At 32.2% G+C, this 19,663-nt stretch overlaps 1 protein-coding gene across 1 annotated transcript; it reads left to right on the top strand.

Moving 5' to 3' along the window:
- The first annotated feature begins 889 nt into the window (after positions 1 to 889).
- LOC132716903 (beta-lactamase domain-containing protein 2-like) lies at positions 890 to 18,676 on the top strand. Its single transcript, XM_060700237.1, has 9 exons — positions 890 to 1,083; positions 6,357 to 6,548; positions 7,037 to 7,136; positions 9,556 to 9,661; positions 10,391 to 10,513; positions 12,314 to 12,504; positions 15,445 to 15,539; positions 16,564 to 16,717; positions 17,523 to 18,676. The coding sequence occupies exons 1-9, from the start codon at positions 941 to 943 to the stop codon at positions 17,724 to 17,726; spliced, it is 1,308 nt and encodes a 435-aa protein (XP_060556220.1). The 5' UTR covers positions 890 to 940; the 3' UTR covers positions 17,727 to 18,676.
- Positions 18,677 to 19,663: the final 987 nt, after the last annotated feature.

Here is a 19,663-nt window from a genome sequence, read left to right on the forward strand (position 1 = left end):
GGCACGGATTTAAATGTAATTTAAATCCGTGTTAATGGCAATAGACATTATGTTTGTGCCTTAATAATACGTATCTTGAATCTTGAATCCTGTAAGTAATATATGCATCTTTATGATACTACAACACGTTTCATTGGATAATCGTGACATTTATATGATCCATATGTTCACTGCTAAATACTGTCATGTCAATCCAGGAATTAATTTCGTCGTATTTAGCATGGTAGTTCTGTTATTTCTTTTTTACAAATGTCACAGGGTGAGAAAAATTTGCCGTTTACCGGGACTCGAACCCGGGACCTTCGAAATACAGTTCCGCGGCTCTACCATCCGGCCGCTTCTAAATAGTGGACAGTACGTTCTGAACCGTGCCACAGTGGTTGAAAATGATAGTCTACTAGCTGATAAAGCTGACGGAAACTTTTTTGACAACTCACATTCCCCCTTAAATTTAAAATAGGCCTCCCAAATCTTGTGAAATTCGCTTTGGGCAGTCTGGTCTGGTCCGCACGTTCGTTTACCCTCATTTTGGGGACTTACTGAAAAGATGCCCCAGAGCCAGAGCTCTTTTGAAAAACCCATTATATGATCACAGACTTTATACTATAAACTCCTTTTTAGTGAGAATGTTTTTAATTTTTTGTCCAGATCTGGGAAAAAAATAACTTTTTTCCAGCCAGCTTGAAAAATTAAAGATATCTACTCAGTATATAGCTGGTAATTTTTAAAGGGTAAAAAAATAATGGTATATTGGGTTTTGTTTATAACCTGATTGTGTTTTCCCCTTTCAATATATTTGTCGTGTAAAGGAACGACAACTCTAGGTAGAAATATATTTTTAAAATTTTACGAAAATTCCTGGTGATTTCCCTTTACTGTGTGAACGCCATTTGCCGGTCATCTTTTAAGACCCTTTCAATTTGATTTTTTTGCGATAAAAATGTCATATTTTCAGCTTTCTGTTGTTATTTTAGTGATATCTTTCATCGTTTATAAAGTTCCTAGTTTATTTGAGCCAAAATTACTTCCGATTGTAGAGGGATTTTTCCAACCAGAATTTATGGATGTTGCCAAATTGTTTCAGTAAGGATGTTCATTGTTTTTAAGGCTTTTCACTCACATAGCCTATTGGGAAGAAGCTTTAGTCTGTCTTATACTTTATTTTAGGAAATTTAACTGGGAAAGACGGAAACAACAATTAAGCAACAAACAAAAAAGGAGATAGTCATGTAGGCCTACATAATTACTTGTTTTTCTGTTAATGATTTTGAATTTTAGCACAAACTTTGCAGATCTTTATAAAGCGTAATTACTTTGGGGTGAACAGTTTAACTTATTTTACAGACTGTTTTTATTTTTCAAACTGTTAAACCAAACAACATTGCCTGTCAAAAATTATCTTTCTGCCACTTTAATTTGGTCACATGTATAATTAGTTGGTACAATGTAGACAAACATACTGTACATGTACTGCTTTTTAATTTATTGTTATTACATCTACATGTTACAATCCAACAGTAGATTTACTTTTATGGTGGGGGTTTTAGTATTTTTCACTCTGGATAGGGCATTAAGCCACATGAATTTCATGTACCAAGTCACCAACCCGTTCCTGGCAACGTCATAAATTTATAGACTATTTTGCTTTCACTTTTGCAAGGAACTGAAATTTTCTGTACATGCAGATGAGGTACATTTGAGTTCACACTAAATTTCCCCCACCTTGTCATTCTAGTCCTAGAGCTGATAGAATGCACACCGTGTCCCTTTCTAGTCACATACCAATGACCAGGCGGCCAGTGAATTACCCCTAAAGGTGTAGGGATAATTGCATTCAATTGACGGGGGGCCCCATATTAAGCTGCTGTAAAAAAAAAAATTTTGAGAATTAATGGCCATTCAGAATAAAATTATAAAAATAAGAAAATTTTAATATCAGCAGTTTTAACATTTTAGGTGATATCATGTTAAAGCTTAATTTTTTTCTTTATTTATTGTAAACATATTTTTATTAACCAGTATTTAACTGTAAGTGTAAAATAATACCCCTTAAAATCAAATTTATAGAATTAATAAGGTTGAATTTAAATATGCTCTTTAAAGCTATTTTTTAATGGCCATGTATTTCAATTTTTCTAGTGTACAAATGGGAAAATCAATGTGATAATTCTGGCCCAATTAATTTAGTTTGTAACAACATAAACTTTTTTCATAAGCTCAAACAAATCAAGGAAAGGTTTATATATAAGCTAAAATATTATTTCTACAATATATAACTTCGAAACAATTCATGATGTTCAATATTGAAAGAGAATATTAATACATTGATTTTAAAACAATATATTGTGATAATTTAGTATTAAACGGTGTCATGCTTGCATATGTTAAAAAGATATAAATAATTAAAATATTATCCATAAAATAAATAAATTTGATAACTTTAGACTTGATTTCAATATTAAAAATTTAATTTATAAAGGGAATACTTTTATTGAAGAGGAAAATCTCAAGTCATGCTGTGTATTGGTATTTTCTGAGAGGCACTGTTTTCATTATACCACTCTCCTGCTGATAAGAGAGCCTCAGGGTAAATAACAAAGTACAGTCAATTTTGCAGATTATATAAGTATGCATTGAAATTCCCTGGTTTTCTCAAAATGCATGTTAGACATAAGCCTGGGATTCATCAGGCGTTGGAACCCAAGCTAGTTAGTCATATAGATAAATGACCATAACTTTTGTATAATCAAATATTCAAAAAAAGTCATAATGGCATAAATGCATATTAGATATTATTGTCTCTAAAGCGGAATTTTCTTTCTTTATTTATCTATTTATCCACATGTTTTGCCAGTCTACATAATAATATATATAACTGACGAGGCAATTCCTCATGTTCAAGATTGAAAGAGAATATTAATTCATTGATTTTAAAACAATCCATACACTGTGATATTATATTTTTCAACCATGAAATGCTTGCATACTTTTTAAGGATATAAATAATTAAAAAATTTCCATGAAATAAATAAAATTGATTACTTTATTCAAGATTTCTATATTAAAAATTTAATGTATAAAGGGAATGCTTTTATAAAAGAGAAAAAGTCTCAAGTCATGCTGTGTAATGGTATTTTTCTGAGAGCGACTGTTTTTGTCACACTGGTCTTCTGGCGTCCGGCACGGATTTATATATCCGTGCCTCAGGGTAAATAACAAAAATGCAGATTATTGCATTATTTATTTAAAATTTCATGTTCATAGATAAATGACTATTATTTTTGTATAATCAAATGTAAAAACTAATCATAATAGCATAAACGCATGTTAGATATTATTGTCTTTGAAGTGGAATTTTCTATTCTTATCATAAAAAACTGGTTTAAAATCAATATCAGTGTTAACTATTCTAAAATATCATACATGAGCAGAAAACAGTTAAAGAAGATTATAGTGTCAAAAGTCATGCTGTGTATTGGTGTTTTAATATAGCACCCTGCTGATAAGAGCCCCTCAGGGTAAATAACAAATATAAGTAGGCAGTGTAAATTCTGTATTCTCTGGATGTTGGTGCAAATAAATTGCATTACAAGTAGTACAAAAAAAAAGAAAATATTTTTGCATTTTATAACAAACTCATAAAAATAATCATATTGCATAACTATGTTACAATGCATGAAAAAAAAAGAAAAAAGATTGGTGTCGTCTCTAAAAATGGAATTGAAAGATTTCCTGAACTTTTTGTTAATATCCATGTCAGTTTAAGTATACTAGCGTCCCACAGGTACATATCAATACCTAATCCACACATATCAATACTTAATCCACATTTCATACATACCACCATTATATATAAATATTTATTTTCAGAAAAATATATATCATTTATATTAATCTTAGGTAAATCTCAGTTTGAGAAGGTAAGAGAGATTATTAATGAGATAAAATTGACAAAATTTAGGCCAATTATAAACGAATCCCGGACAATCCCCCTCCCGGACGATTCCCCTTCCATATTATTTTCACAACCCGGACATTTCCCCTCTCGTTATTTTAATAGGGTGGACTTTTCCCCTCACGTTAATTTTATAGGACGGGCAATTCCCCTCCCGTTATTTTGGCAAAGCGGACAATTCCCCTCCCATCTTTTCACAGAGCAGAACGTGACATTATACAGCCCTTAATCATAGCCGCCATTGCGTATAAAAAATCTATAACCATTCTTATTAAAGATGACATTTTTACTCTTAACAACAACTGTTAAAGATCGGAACTTTTTAGAATCATTATTTCACAAAGGTGACATTAAACCGCCTTTAATCATTGCCGCCGCTGCTTAAGATGAACAAACTGTCAATAAAAAATCTTTAATCAGTGCTGCCCTTAATTAAATGTGTCCTTGATTGTAAAACCAATAATTTACAATTATTTTACCGCTGCAGAAATGTATTGGCGAAATAAAGATTATTTTAACAAAAAAAATGCGTTTTATTTTTATATTCATGTCAATATAGACAAGCAAAATGTATTTAAAGTCCATTAAAAATACCTTTAAAATAAACAATGTTATAACATATATATGTTCAACAGACACGGGAGCTCTGACAACAGCGGGAGGAGAATTGTCCGCTCTGCTAAAATAACGGGAGGGGAATTGTCCGCCATGTAAAATTAACGGGAGGGGAATTGTCCGCCGTAAAAAAATAACGGGAGGGGAAATGTCCGGGATAAGAAAAAACATTCAAATTTACTGGGAGGGGAATCGTCCGGGAGGGGAATTGTCCGGATATCTACTTATATTATTTCTTTAATGAATGCTTAAAATCATTACTTTAACTAAAACAACCATAAGTTAAGATAAAAAATAACTTATTGGTTTCATTTCCCCCCCCCCCCCCCCCCCCCCAAAAAAAAAAAAAAAAAAAAAAATCTTTAATTTTCTTTAATTAGCATATTTCAATGCTTCATATTTCATTACCAGATAATAATAATAAAATAGAATCATATTAAATATCAATTAATTTTGTTTATTCATGCACTTATCAACATTAAAGTTGTAATAATTTATATTTACTTATTCTAACAATTAAATTTTAAAGTACAAAATCAGTCAAATTAATGACTTTGAAAAATTATTGTTCTAACATTTTATGCCATATTTTACAAAATTAATATTTTCAACTTCAAATTTATTATGAAAAACTATTATACAGATATCTATATTTATCTTTCTTTTTGTAAAAGTCAAATTGCTATTCATTGAAATAAAAGGTAACTGCTTAATACATATAATAGGTCTGGTGCACTACAAAGTGCACTTATTAAGTGCACTACTAGTGCACTTTGAAGTGCACTAGTAGTGCACATCTAGTGCACTCCTAGTGCACTTTGTGTAACCTTTAGTGTGAACTCAACTGTACAGTGTGAATAACCTTAGAAATTATTTCATAATCAATTACAACCAAAGTGACCTGCAACATCTGGGAATTAAACCCGGGTCGCCCAATTCACAGTCCAAGGCTCTAAATATTGATCTAACCGGACAGCTATTATTGCTATTATGACTGTACCAACAGAGCCTTAAGTCATGCTAGTTTACTGCTTCCTGTTTTTTTTTGATTGTTGAAGTGTGAAAGAGAATCCTGCAAGCGTGATTTGAACCCACAACCTCCAATCTAGGGTCCTATGTTCAACTCTTCATTAAGTATAACTTACTAGGCATTACTCTAAGGAAGTATTCCAACTGTTGTTTCAAATACATATAGGTATGCATAATTGCTGTCAGAGGGCTGTAATTAATATAGAGGTTGTATTTTCTTTTTATTCAGTAATCAGTATAGACTTTGAATTTTACCTGCAATGCATGGATCATAGTGTGCATTGGAATATCCAATTAAAAAAATCAGGTACACACAAATGTATCCATCTACTTTATGCAAATTAATCCAGAATGACAGTTTGATTATGAAAATCTTTTACATTAAATTTTTCAAAAATTGAATAGCTAGTATCTTAGGTTTAGCTGACCCCAAACTAAATGAATGTGCATGTGTTTTTGTTGCTACATGATGTTCTGTTACTAAGTGTTATCCTGAGTGTTATCATGAATTGTGTTGTGTTTTTGGAAATAAACATGTAAAAAGCAAGGAGATGTGGGCATAAGCCACCAATTAGCAAGCATGCTTATGTGATTTATCTTCCAGAGGTTTGCTAAACTGAGATGTATTCCCAAAAGTTTTGTATTATCATCCTTTATTTTGAGTGTCATTTTGAAGATTCAAAATAGTTTTTACAGGCATGCCAGACTCTACTGTTTATGCTTTGTTTTGTTCCGTCTAATAATTTCTATGTTATAGGAGGAATATGGAAAGTGGTAAGGAACAGGGTGCATCCTTCGCAGTTTATCATGATGGTGAGCTTGTAGTTGATATGTGGGCTGGCTATGCGGATAGAGACAGCATGAGGAGGTGGAGGAACGAAACTACGTCCCTAGCATTTGGCTGTACTAAAGGAGTAATGGCATTTCTTATTGCACTGATGGTTGAAAGGTTTGTACATTGTGTGTTTATTGGGTTGTAATATATGGATTTTATTATAACTTGTTTAGACTTCTGATACCTAAACACTTAAAGGAAACGCTTCACTGACAAGGGGGTTTTGAGGTACATGTATATAATAATGTTGCAGAAATGTATTGATATCTGGAGATTTCTTATTGAATGTATCTTATTTAAATGATAGAATCATGGGAAGCAGGTGTATTCACTATTCAAGATACAATTATGCAGGTCCTTTCTTAAAAAAAACAAAACTGCCAGTTTTTTTTAATGACATTTTTGATAATAAGTTATTCATACTGTATTTACCTTAAGTGTTTAAAATTTTAAAACATGACATACCTTCTCTGAGTGTACTTAAAATATGTTCATTTTAAAATAACCCAGACTGTGATAATAATTTATGTTTTGAAATATTGTATTTTTTAGCATAATGTATCTTTAATTATTTAACTTTCGATATATATTTATTTACTAAGAGGTGTGTTAAACTACAGTAGACCAGTTGTTGAATATTGGCCAAAGTTTGGCGGCAATGGAAAAGAAGATATCACTTTAGAAATGTTGATAAATCACCAGGTAAATAGTTGCTTGTGCTTTAATCACCATGAAAATTTTGGCAGATCAATAAGTAACCATTAAATAAATGTTGAAAAATCAAAAGACAATAGTATTGAAAAATGCCATCCTTAAACAATGGCATTTGTTGCATGCAAATTTCTGTAATTGTATTGCTTAACAGGAATTTAAATTATTTTTTCATTTTTTATAATTATATTTTTTCTTTAAACCAGAACTAGACAACTGATTTTATGCACAGGGCTCTTGTTAGAATTTTGAAACTGTGGTCAGGGTCCATGCATGGGGAAAATATTGCATGATTTTCAAACATTTTTCATTCAAAGGGGAATTTCAACAGAAAGAAAATTAATTCATTAAAAACAAATGAAAACAAGATTCAGTTAACAAATTTATCACCAATAAACTCCTTTTAGAAATATTTGATTATTTCCTATAGAACTGAATACATCTTTAAAGCAGCACGCCTCCAGATCCATCCTAATTTTCATGAAAATTTTGAAAATGTATTTAAAGGTAAAATATTGTGAAATGAACAAAGAAAGTACTTGACACATTGCAGTCGGCACTTATAATTTACATAAATTAGCAAAAAGAGGTCAAAATAGGCTTAAATAGCCCCTACTGCATTATTAACGCAGTATAAATATGGTGATAAATACTGCAAAATACAGTCATTAATTGCACATAAGATATAAATTATCACATGAATCTTTAATCTGTTTACTTTTCTTAAAGTTTTAGTACACTTAACAAAACTTATAACTGTGCAGTTTTTAAATGTGAATAACTTTTTTATTTCTTGACATTTTTTACCCAAATTTTGGAATTCATCGTTTGAATGGTTTATTTTTACAATGCTATATTCAGAAATAACGGTAATTTTTTTTGTGTGCGTTCATCCGTGACATGACATAAACAACAAAGTGCGCGTGAGGGTGACAGGTTGGCGCTAAATGAAGTTATTCTTGACCATCAAGGATTCTATTAAAATAAAGACATCCAAAAAACATAAATTTATTGCAGACTTTTTGCAATTGAAAGAAAAATGGCCGTCTAGAAGTTTTACGCAAGGGAATTTGCATTTCAGGCGCCCATTTTGAAAATAAATTTGCATAATATTTTCTCAAATAAACATATTGACTAAGATTTTACTTTAAAACTAAAAACAAACTTTCTTGGTACTTTCATATTAATGAAAATATCGTGTTTGCATTGCTTTTAGCAACTGGGTACAAACGCGTTACGGAGATCGACATAAACCAGTCTTTACTGAAATTCAATAAAGCAAATATTAAAATCACAGTGACATAATGCCCTGGAATTCATTGTAGTATTATACCCTATCGGTGATCCTATGTTTTATGTTTGTGTTTTAGTGAAATCAAGAGATTTAGACCTTTTTGCACCCAATATAAATACACATTTTACAGAAATGTGAAATTCGGTTTTCGCGCAAAATTGCACACATCGCTATTTCTCAGTAAGTACGAATTGCCCTGACATAAAAATCGATACCCATCATTGCACATATCTGTACTATACTTGGTTAAAATTTCAGAGACCTATGTTTATTAGTATCTGAGAAAATTTGATTTTTATACGTGCACACTTATAAGATTTGTTAAGTGTATGGTTTTTCCAAGTTTACTTACTTTAAATATTTTGAGTCATCTTGAGGCATGCAGCTTTAATACTTGAAAAATTCAACTTAAAAAGGTGATCACTGATCTTTGGCCGTTAAATATATTTTTAAGGGGGAATTTTTTTCGGTTTTAGGGGGGAAAAACACAATGTTTTAATGGGGGAATGACTCCCATATTCGGCCCCAAATTTTACCAAACAAGAGCCCTGATGCATATATCCATATATTGATTAATACTCCTAATTTCTTGTATATGATACTTTTTCTTACCTGTTTAATTAAATGATTTGTTCTGTTCATGCAAATATGTTGTGCCCTATTTCAAGATGACCTTTGCATAATTTTTTTCTGACCATATTTTGTCATCCCTGCTATGAAATGTGTCCATTATGTATCAACAGATTAGTGTTAGACATGGTCTCCTGCTTTAATTTGTATATGTTCTTAGTGAATTTTTTATAAATAATAAGTAATTTAAATAAATTATCAAAATAATTGATCTTTTCAAATGTGTATCGATTATTGATAGACAGAAAATTTGAATGATACATTGATTTCTATGATAGCTCTTTACTGCAAACCATTTCCCTACTGGAACCAAATGCATTCAACTTTTTGTCAACAATATAAAAGCTGACCAATCTTCACACCAATGAAATCTTACAAGGCTGACTAACAACCTGATGTCCCTAAAGTGGATAATGAACAGATTAAAAAATAGATGATGGACAAGTCCATTCAGTAAATTAAGGGTAAAATTGTTTTTAAATTTAGGCTGGTTTACCTTACATGAAAGAAGCCATATCTTTGAGAGATTTGGTGACAGATAGAAAGCATGTAGAGGATGCTATATTCTCCCAGGTTCCTGTGTGGAAACCAGGTATATGTTATCTTCATTATATGATTTAAGAATTAAAGATATATTATGCTCAAATTTGATATTTAAAAATATTTAACCATGTTACACTGTCTCTATGTAGATATAAAATAAATATGTTTCAACTACACACAATGTAGATATGTTATATTTTAAACTCTACACACAAAGGTGGTCACAATATGAATATATAGCTTCATTAAAAAAAACCTGGTAGTTTTATTTTAATAGGAAGGGCTTACTTTACCTGACCCTTAAGGAATGCAGCTTGACATATTCTGTTAGAATTTTATAGCTGCCAAGCCTTAACTTCCATGAGCAAGACATTTTATGCTCGTTGCTTAGTACTGGTTTGTATAAGAAACAGATTTTACAGTGTTTCAATAAGCTTATAGCTTTCAATACAATATAACTAAAATAAATTTGTATAAACTAAGATATGCTGTATCTGTTCAACAAAAAAAAAAATTAAAAAGTTGCCCACCTGTGTCTTGAGTCCTGTTTTGTTGCATTATTTTGTGTGGCCATTCACGGATTTATATTACATTGTAAATTTCAAGTACATGTATTTTACCGAATATTTCTCTGATATTTTCTATTTCATTTACAAAGTTATTATAACAATTTTCTTTACAGACTTGTATTGTCAAAGCACCACAATAATATGGTAATAATTGAATAGTTCATATAGTTAATTTAGGATATTAAATTATATGTTATCATACATTCTAGGTACAACACATGGTGTCCATGAATGGACATATGGTGTGATACTTGATGACCTAGTTCAGAGAGTTGATCCAAAACACAGACCAGTCTCGCAAATATTTGAAGAAGAAATTGCATCACAATTAGGTAATATAAACTCTAAATTTTCTTTTTCGTACAAGATCACATGTATTAAGTAACGATCATTTACAATAAGGGCATGTTCCTTGAATCACTGCTAAAGGTTGGAGCCGTACACGTGTCTTTCATGTGAGAAAGCTATCCAGCTAGCTTACAGAACATTGTTCAACAAAGGTGCCTGTTTGTGCCTGAAATAATGCACAGAGGGGCACTTGAGGTCTTGGTCCACCTATGAACTATACTATGATCCATCACTATCAAAATGAACTTAAGTTGAGGCAGATTTTACATTATTTTAGCATCCTAACTTCTGAGGCAATACATGTAACTGGTACCGTTGGCCTTGTGGTTAAGTGGTCCGCCTTCAGATCGGGAGGTTGAAGGTTCGAACCCCACAGGGAGCGTCAATGGATGGATGAATGTTTCTCATGGGACTCATTTCAAAATGGCCACTTTGTGAGCCATGAGGTAGTTAAAATGAAGGTTGTTTCTATCCCCCTGGTGCCTGGCATAGTGGTAGGAGTTGGGAGGTACATGGTATGCAAGCAAAAGGTGTCTCATACGTGAGAAATGGCTGGCCCTTTCAGTAGGGGTGACACTTTAATAAACAAGACCTTTATATTTACCTTTTACATGTACATGTAGCAGAAATCTTAAGACTTCTACTTTCTTATTTTGAAGAAATAGATTTGTTTGACTTGTTTCTTTTATATTAATTCAGGATCATGTAATGCCAGTATCAAACTATTTGAACTTTTAGTTCTAACATGATGACAGTGTGCATGTTATGTAGGTCACACGTTTTTTTTTTGGGGGGGGATGAATTTTTTTTATAGTAGTATATCCTTCACCTTTCCCTATATTTAAGCAGAAAGAAATATTCTTGAAGCTGCTTTTATGCCTGCCAGGTAAAAATATATAACCATGAAACATATACAGTATACAGAATGAATACTGTTTAAAGTTACAATACATAACACACAAATACTCTTTGTACCTCTTAAAATGTAGATATTTTCTCATTTATAAACCATAACTTGAAAATAAAGTACTTTAATTATACATTTAATTGAAACTATATCTGTTTAGTTGCTCATAATATATGATTATGTTCTTAAATTCCCCAATTTTGTACTTTAAATTGTTTTCATATACATAAATAAGCTGAAGCCTAATTATAGGATGATGAACCAAGACAGTACAACCTCTTCACAGCAACCACCCTCGAGGAGACAATGATTGTCGTTGTTGGGGAGAGGTGTTTCTCTTGAGAGGTTAAAGTAAATGTGAAGTCATACTTTTTAAAGAATTGATATAGTAACTGTTGCTGTATTTAAAAAAAAAAGCAATGACAAAGAGGTACCAATTGCTGTACCAAGGTTATTTCTATACAGAGGTTAATGCTGTTCCGAGGTTATTGTTATACAGAGGTTATTGCTATAAATAGGTTATTGTTATACAGAGGTTATTGCTATAAATAGGTTATTGTTATACAGAGGTAATTGCAATAAATAGGTTTTTGTTATACAGAAGTTATTGCTATACCAAGGTTATTGCTATATAGAGGGTATTGCTATACAGAGGTTATTGCTATGCAGAGATCATTGCTATACAGAGGTTATTCCTATACAGAGGTTATTGCTATACAGAGGTTATTGCTATACAGAGGTTATTCCTATACAGAGGTTATTGGTAAACAGAGGTTAATACTGAACAAGAGGTTATTACTATACATATAATATTTTGCTATAAAGAGGATATTGCTACATAGGGTCACTTAACAGAGAGTGCTCTGTATATTAACAGGTGTAGAGTTTGACCTTCATTTAAAGAAGAAAGATGTTCATAAGACAGCAAGGATTTTTAAACCATCTGTATACCAGACTGTAGTCCAGGCAATTGTCAGTCCATCTTACCTGAAACTTTATGCAGAATATTTTACATCGTCTGACTCATTAATCAGTAAAGTGTGGGGCACCTTGAAGGAAAACCTTTTGGTAAGTAATTTTCTGACCTGATACTTTGATTGTGATATACTTATAACTGTCCCTTAATGGGGCCTCTCTAGATGCGTGTATAAGTTCACTATAGTCTTGCCTTACATATCTTAGATTTGATTTAAGTATTACCTAACTGATCTTAAGTATGATTTAAGTTACTCTATTAAAAAAAATTAAGTAGAGCGGGTGCACCTAATGCCGAACATGCTCCTAATTCCGACCAAAATATTATAATTCATTTGATATTTCATGTTTAACAAAATTCAAAAAAGTGAAATCATTATTATAACGTCACTTTGTCTCTCTTTCCACCCACAACATTTTGAATTCGCGGTTGTGTTGTTTGTTGTGATTTTGGGCATTCAAGGATTTACTTCAATTTTTGGTTAGACATTTTATTTATTAGCTAATTTTTTACAAATTTTTACTAATATCATAAAATATTGAATATTGATGCTTTAGTCAAATTCTTTTGAAATCAATGATGTAGACAAAAATAAAAATCATGTGTGAAGCCCCTGTACATGTTTTAAGGTCGTATGAATGAATAACTGGCAGTGTTCGGAATTACATACTGAACTCACTGAATGTTCCAAATTCCGAACAAAAGTTGAAAGAGAATGATTCACCCCATTGGACTCAATAACTACAGCAACTACTGTTGTTACAGCAGCTGTGACTCCTCCTACATCAGCTGGTAAATTATCGCCGTCAGATATTGTAAACGAATCTGTGCTTGATGAAATACCTACAGCTTCAAATGATTTAGTCACCACTCCATCTAAGCCATTCACAGTCGTGTCTCTCTCAATGGAGCCGACTGCTACATCAACTGCCCGACTGATACATCAACTGCCTCCATGTTTACTGTAACACCTAACATTACGACTGATTCTATTACAACACCACCGAAATCTTCGGATGGATGTGTTCCTAAAGCAACAGACGTATCTATGTCACCATTTAGCAAACATTTAATATTCCCAAAGACTGAAACAAATAAACCAAAAGCAAGTAAAATGATAATGCCAAAAGCAACAGGGGAAAAGTACAGATAATGGTTGAACGAAAAAAGAAGAAAAGAAAGAAAAGGAATTGAAAAAAAAAGAGGAACGATAGAGAGAACGATTACAAAATAATCTCAAGAGAGCCAAAGAGCTGAAAGAAAAACAGATTGCACTCGAAAAGAAACAGAAGGATAGAGAAGAGACGAAGAAAAAGCTGAGAGAACTGAAGGAGAAAAAGAAGCAAGAGACTAAACAGATTATAAAAGAAATTGAGGCATCCGATTCGGATGATAATATTGCAGTAAGTCCTACAAGCTGTTTTAAGTTCGAAACACTTTATGAGGACTATATACAGTTCATATATTGTTTCAGGCGCTGTTTTTCTTACTGTTGTTGGACTGCTCGGATGACCTTCCTTTTAAATGTAAATACTGTTAGTGTTAGTGCAACAACATATATTCTCTACATATAGAAGATTACTTGATGCAAACTGTAGTTATAATATTGTCGCTTAAAATATGTTTGAATATATTGTTTGAATCCTTTTTTGGTTTTTGAAACTATATATTTTCCTTTTCGTTGACATTCAATACTTTTGTTGCAGAAATGAATATGTTTAATAAAATTAACATTTTAAAAATACTTTGATGATTGACAAAACTCTTTTCTAATGTAGATTTGTGCCAAAGTACGAAAATGGTGTGTATTTGTTTACTCAACATATTTATTTTAAAAAGTTCCTAATGTTCGGAATTAGGAACACCAATGTTCGGAATTACAATCATCATTCGGTATTAGGGGCAGTTGGTTGATCTTTTGATCGGACGATAACGCCTTTATTTGTATTCGTTAGGGTTCTAATACTGGCCAAAATTGTAGCATAATTACTAATCTATTTGAAGAGTTGTCTCTCTTTAGTTTAAAGTGCTCATAATTCCGACCGAGATAAAACGCGGCTTAAGTGTTCGGTAATAGGTGCACCCGCTCTACGGTATTGTCTAACTGATCTTAAGTATGATTTAAGTTACTCTATTAAAACAATTAAAGTATTGGCTAACTGATCTTACATATGATTTAAGTTACTCTATTAAAACAATTTAAGTATTGCCTAACTGATCTTAAGTATGATTTAAGTTACTCTATTAAAACAATTTAAGTATTGCCTAACTGATTTTAAGTATGATTTAAGTATGTCTTTTAAAACAATTTAAGTTTTGCCTGACTGATCTTAAGTATGATTCTATGCCTCAGAAATGAAGAAATTTTACATCCTTTAGAAGGGCAAACATGAGTGTTTTCGTTTAGGGTCCTCCAGGGCTCCTAACTGCTTCTTGTTGCTGGGTCGCTTGGGGGGGGGGGGGGTATGTTCATTAAATGCCACCTTTCCTTGTTGATCTTGTCTATCATATATTTCACATAATGGTTTTATAGCATGTTAGATGAGAAATTAGTGTGGAATATGAAATTATTTGTTATTAAAGAATCAAAATGTAAACAAAGTAGTATTTGAATTCCATACCAAATACGGAATATGTACTTATTACTAAAAGGCAACAGAAGCAAAGGATGGTTCAGGCAATTGGGTGATGAGAAACATTTTGGAAACTGTAACAGGCCACCAAAATAAATAAAAAAAAAATTAGGAATACAAAAATAGCAGGAATATCTTTTATATTTTGAGTATGATTTAGTAATGCATACTATATTTTAAGTTTGATTTAGGTATTTTGTGTGATTTTCTAATGAATTTTAAGTAAGATTTTACAAAAGCCTTGAATACTGCAGTACAGATTATAAGTACTTTAAAATATTCAAAATATTTTATGAAGGTGAATTTATTTAGGCTGTCTTGTCAAATAAAATAAAACACTACAAAGTTTGTTACTTAATACTGTAATAAACAGCCTCTAACTCAAATTTGTTATTTCAGCCAGTTACTGTGTTTAATGACCCGGAACTAAGGGAGATAACTTTGTCATCTAATTCTGGCACTGGGACAGCGAGAGGTCTAGCTAAATTATTCAGGTGGGTCAAGTTACCTGTATTTTATTCTTTATTATAGTCTCATTAATGTGATACAGAATATACAACATATCATAAATAAAAAGCATACGAAAAAAGACACATTGTCACTCTCTACAGAGTTATAGGAATACTTTGTATATGTTACTATCATGATACAAGTAAAATGAGCCGCGTCACAACAAAACCAACGTAATGCGTTTGTGACCAGCATGGATCCAGACCAGCCTGCGTTTCTGCACAGTCTGATCAGGATCCATGCTGTTCACTTACAAACCCTATTACAAGTAGAGAAACTGATAGCGAACAGCATGGATCCTGATCAGACTGCACGGATGCACAGACTGGTCTGAATCCATGCTGGTCGCAAAAGCATTATGTTGGTTTGGTCGTGACATGGCTAAAATCATTATTACATAATGGATTATTAAAATTCACAGATTATCTACATCTTGAGCATAGTAAATGTTTAATATTTCCATCTGCATATACTTATAAAGAACAGAGTTCTCTTAAAGCAGCATTCCTCCAGATTCATATGCTAATTTTCTTTAAAAAAAAAAGGAAAATGTATTCAAAAGTAAAATATGTGAAGTGAACACAGAAAGTGATTTAAAGGGAGACATAGGCAAAATTTTCATTTCTTGGTTTTTAATGTTTCATTCATTATTCTGTGTAATGTCAGCTTCTTTACCCTAAAATGGTGCTTTGAGGCATGCTTTGTTATAGGTATGTTTGAAAGTTGAATGAATATATGAGCCAAGCCATGACAAAACCAACATAGTGCGTTTGTGACCAGCATGGATCCAGACCAGCCTGCGCATCCGCACAGTCTGATCAGGATCCATGCTGTTCGCTATTAGTTTCTCTACTTGTAGTAGGGTTAGTAAGCGAACAGCATGGATCCTGATCAGACTGCGGGGATGCGCAGGCTGGTCTGGATCCATGCTGGTCGCAAACGCACTATGTTGGTTTTTTCATGACGCGGCTCATATGTTTTTAATATTTTGTTATGTCATACTAACAGTGTGTTGGCCAATAATGGTATGTTTGAAGGTAATAGAATATTGAGAGAGGAGACGATAGAGAAGATGAGACAGCCAGCTACTGGTGGTACTTGTGCTGTAACCGGTCTACCTAAGGCGTTCAGTCTTGGTATGCAAGTATTTACCAACCCACAGGTAAATTCTAAAATATCTATGCCATTCAGCAGTATAATAGTTTTTAACTCGACTATTTGATAAGAATAAGTAGAGCTGTCCTAGTCACTTGAGTGTCAGTGTTGGCGTCGGCGTAACCACTTATGTTAAAGTTTTTGTAACACCTAGAATATTTTCAAAGTCCATTGACATATGGCTTTGAAACTTTGCACACTTGTTCATCATCATGACCTCAACCTGTTGACAGGAGGAGGTAACTCTATCAAGCATTTTGACAGAGTTATGCCTCTTTTTTGACTTCACCTCAGATTATAATTTTCATATTTCATTGACATCTTGCTTTGAAACAAGTTGAAATTTTATACACTTCTTTGTTAGCATAATAAGACTCTCTTCAAGGCATATAACATGGATTAAAAAAAATGGCCCTTTTGTGAACTTAGAAAATTTTACATTTAATTTATCAAGACTCTTTTACTATCAAGCACTAAGTATAGTCGAGTGTACTGTCCTACTAAAGCTCTTGTTATTCTGTACTGTTATTGGACTTTAAGCCAAACAATTTTTATTTCGGTGACATTACAGCTTTCCAGCTAGCTGCAATTTGGAAAAACATTCTAAAATTGCTAAACTGTGCTTCTTTTTCTTGTTGATCCACACTATAAACTAGGAAGTACATGTTTGAAAACACCTTCCAAATAAAACAAAAAGGAAAATCAAACATATCTTGTGTATACTGTACAATGGGAAAAGATTACTTTATATTTGAGACATTGTGATAATGAATTATGCCATTTTATGATAAAGATGTATTTTTATATTGCAGGGGGAGACAACTATAGGTTATGCAGGACACGGAGGACAGATGGTTATAGCTGACCCTACTAACAAACTTTCTATAGCTTATCTCACAAGTTACCTCTCTATATACAGCAACGGAGATGACCCAAAATTCACAGCCATGCAGAAAGCAGTATATAACAGTCTACAGAAATATATCTATAGAAAAGAGAGAATGGCTAAAACATGACATATTTGAATAAACATGATACATTTGAGCATTTTCACATTCCACACTCACTCGACTATATAAATTCAAATGACTTGTGACGTCATTTGCATAACACACATGTAATTATAGTGTAGAAGAAGCATATAGTAATGATGACTTAAGACGCTCATCGGCTGTGCGAGAAACTGTTTAAATATTTAAATACAGTAATGAAAGTACATGAAATCAGGTGACGTGATTTAAATCAAGTAATATGCCATAAAGAACAAAATGTGGCAATAATTATTTAACAAAATAATTGTGGTATTAAAGAAGTATAAAAAAAGAATGCCAGTGAGGGTTTGCAAAGTTGTATGGACTTTATGTCGTTGATAAAACTCAGTATTTCACTGGTTAGCATAAAAAAGTGCCCTGTTTGGTACATTTTTCCTTTGGTTATTTATGGTCATAAATTTAACGTAAATGTAGGAGTGTGAATTAGAAACCTTTTTAAGCTAGGAGTTATGGGTTAGAGTTCCTAGTTAGAGAGACCATGGCTTTAATTATATGTACATGTAATTAAAGGCGTGGAGAGACAATATATACTTGTATGTGCATAATGTCACTTTAACCACGCAGTCGCAGTCTCCTTTCGTTAACAGTGTCTTGCACTGCAAAGAAAGAAAATGTAAACACTCCAGTAAGAACACAATCGTGTTTTTATTGTTTGTTCTAAAACGAAAATGCATTTTGAATGGTAAATTTAAGTGAAAAGTGTACGTGTATGGCGTACATTTTGATTATTGCACGGACTTTAATTGTAATATAAATCCGTGATTAGTGTCTTAGCACAGTATATGAGCTTAGTATTGTTCAAATTTGTTAAAATACATATCACATAAATTATATGTTAATACATGATTTTATGTTAATAATATTATACATATGACACATATATTATGAAACTAGAAACATTTATTAAATTAAAAATTAAAGTATAAAACAAGGAAGTTTATTGTACTATAACATCTGCCGAAAAGGGAGGTAATCTATGGCGTTATTATCATAAATTGAGTTGTTTCCCCTGACACGTAATTTAATGAGAATGAAGAAGCAAACTAAAAGTCATTATTTGAAAATCAAACGTGTTATTTAATCTATTTTGTTGGGTTTGAAATTACACCATTCTTTGTAATAGCCATACGTGTATAGTGACATTCAAACGAAGACATCGGGTGCCTTATTCGTGCATTATTTCAGACAAGAGCGGGAACTTAAGCAGAACCATCGTCCATTCGCTAAGTTAGCTAGACAGCTTCCTCACATGAAACGAACCCACAGCGGTGAGGAGCAAGTGATTCAAGGCCACTAAGGCCCTGTCATATAAATCGTTAGACAAAAATATATATTATTACCAAATTGAATGATGTACTATGTATATTGACACAATAATAATATCATTTATCACTTGTAAACATGTTCATTGACACAAGTATTTTACAAAAAAAGTCGGGAGAATGAAAGAGGCGAAGCAATGCCCCCTTTTTAACGAAAGTATTCCACAGAATAATTTCTGAAAATAGAATTTCTATAGATTCTTGTAATTTAGACGATTTGTCATCTTCTAGACATATTGAATCATGTAGAATTAATAAACTATTACAAATAATACACAATTCTATAGAAATTGGCACATGTGGATTATCCTATAGGTTACATATCATTTTCAAAGCACGGATTTTTGCTATGTCTTAGACAACGGCTTTTCATATTTGGGGAAAAATTGACGTTTTTTTATCCCCCCTAATCAATATTTTTACGCATAGTTAACTGTTATCCGCAATATCGTATCAGTTCTATCCATTATAGAGAGAAAAAATGTCGAAAACCCTATATTTGTAAGTCCTAAAATCTAACTTTATAGTAGAATAAAAACTGTACCTCGATCACTAATAAAATATAGAATATACGAGTTT

Source organism: Ruditapes philippinarum, unplaced genomic scaffold (assembly GCF_026571515.1).
Source record: "Ruditapes philippinarum isolate M1 unplaced genomic scaffold, ASM2657151v2 ctg7848_1_1_1_1, whole genome shotgun sequence".
Lineage (NCBI taxonomy): Eukaryota > Metazoa > Mollusca > Bivalvia > Venerida > Veneridae > Ruditapes > Ruditapes philippinarum.

Bases quoted from the DNA above. Each gene is read 5' to 3' on its own strand.
- LOC132716903 (XM_060700237.1), top strand. From the start codon at position 941: ATGTCATATTTTCAGCTTTCTGTTGTTATTTTAGTGATATCTTTCATC. The intron at 10,514-12,313 runs GTAATATAAACT...GTATATTAACAG, and splicing joins AGAAATTGCATCACAATTAG to GTGTAGAGTTTGACCTTCAT. The intron at 15,540-16,563 runs GTGGGTCAAGTT...TCATACTAACAG, and splicing joins GGTCTAGCTAAATTATTCAG to TGTGTTGGCCAATAATGGTA.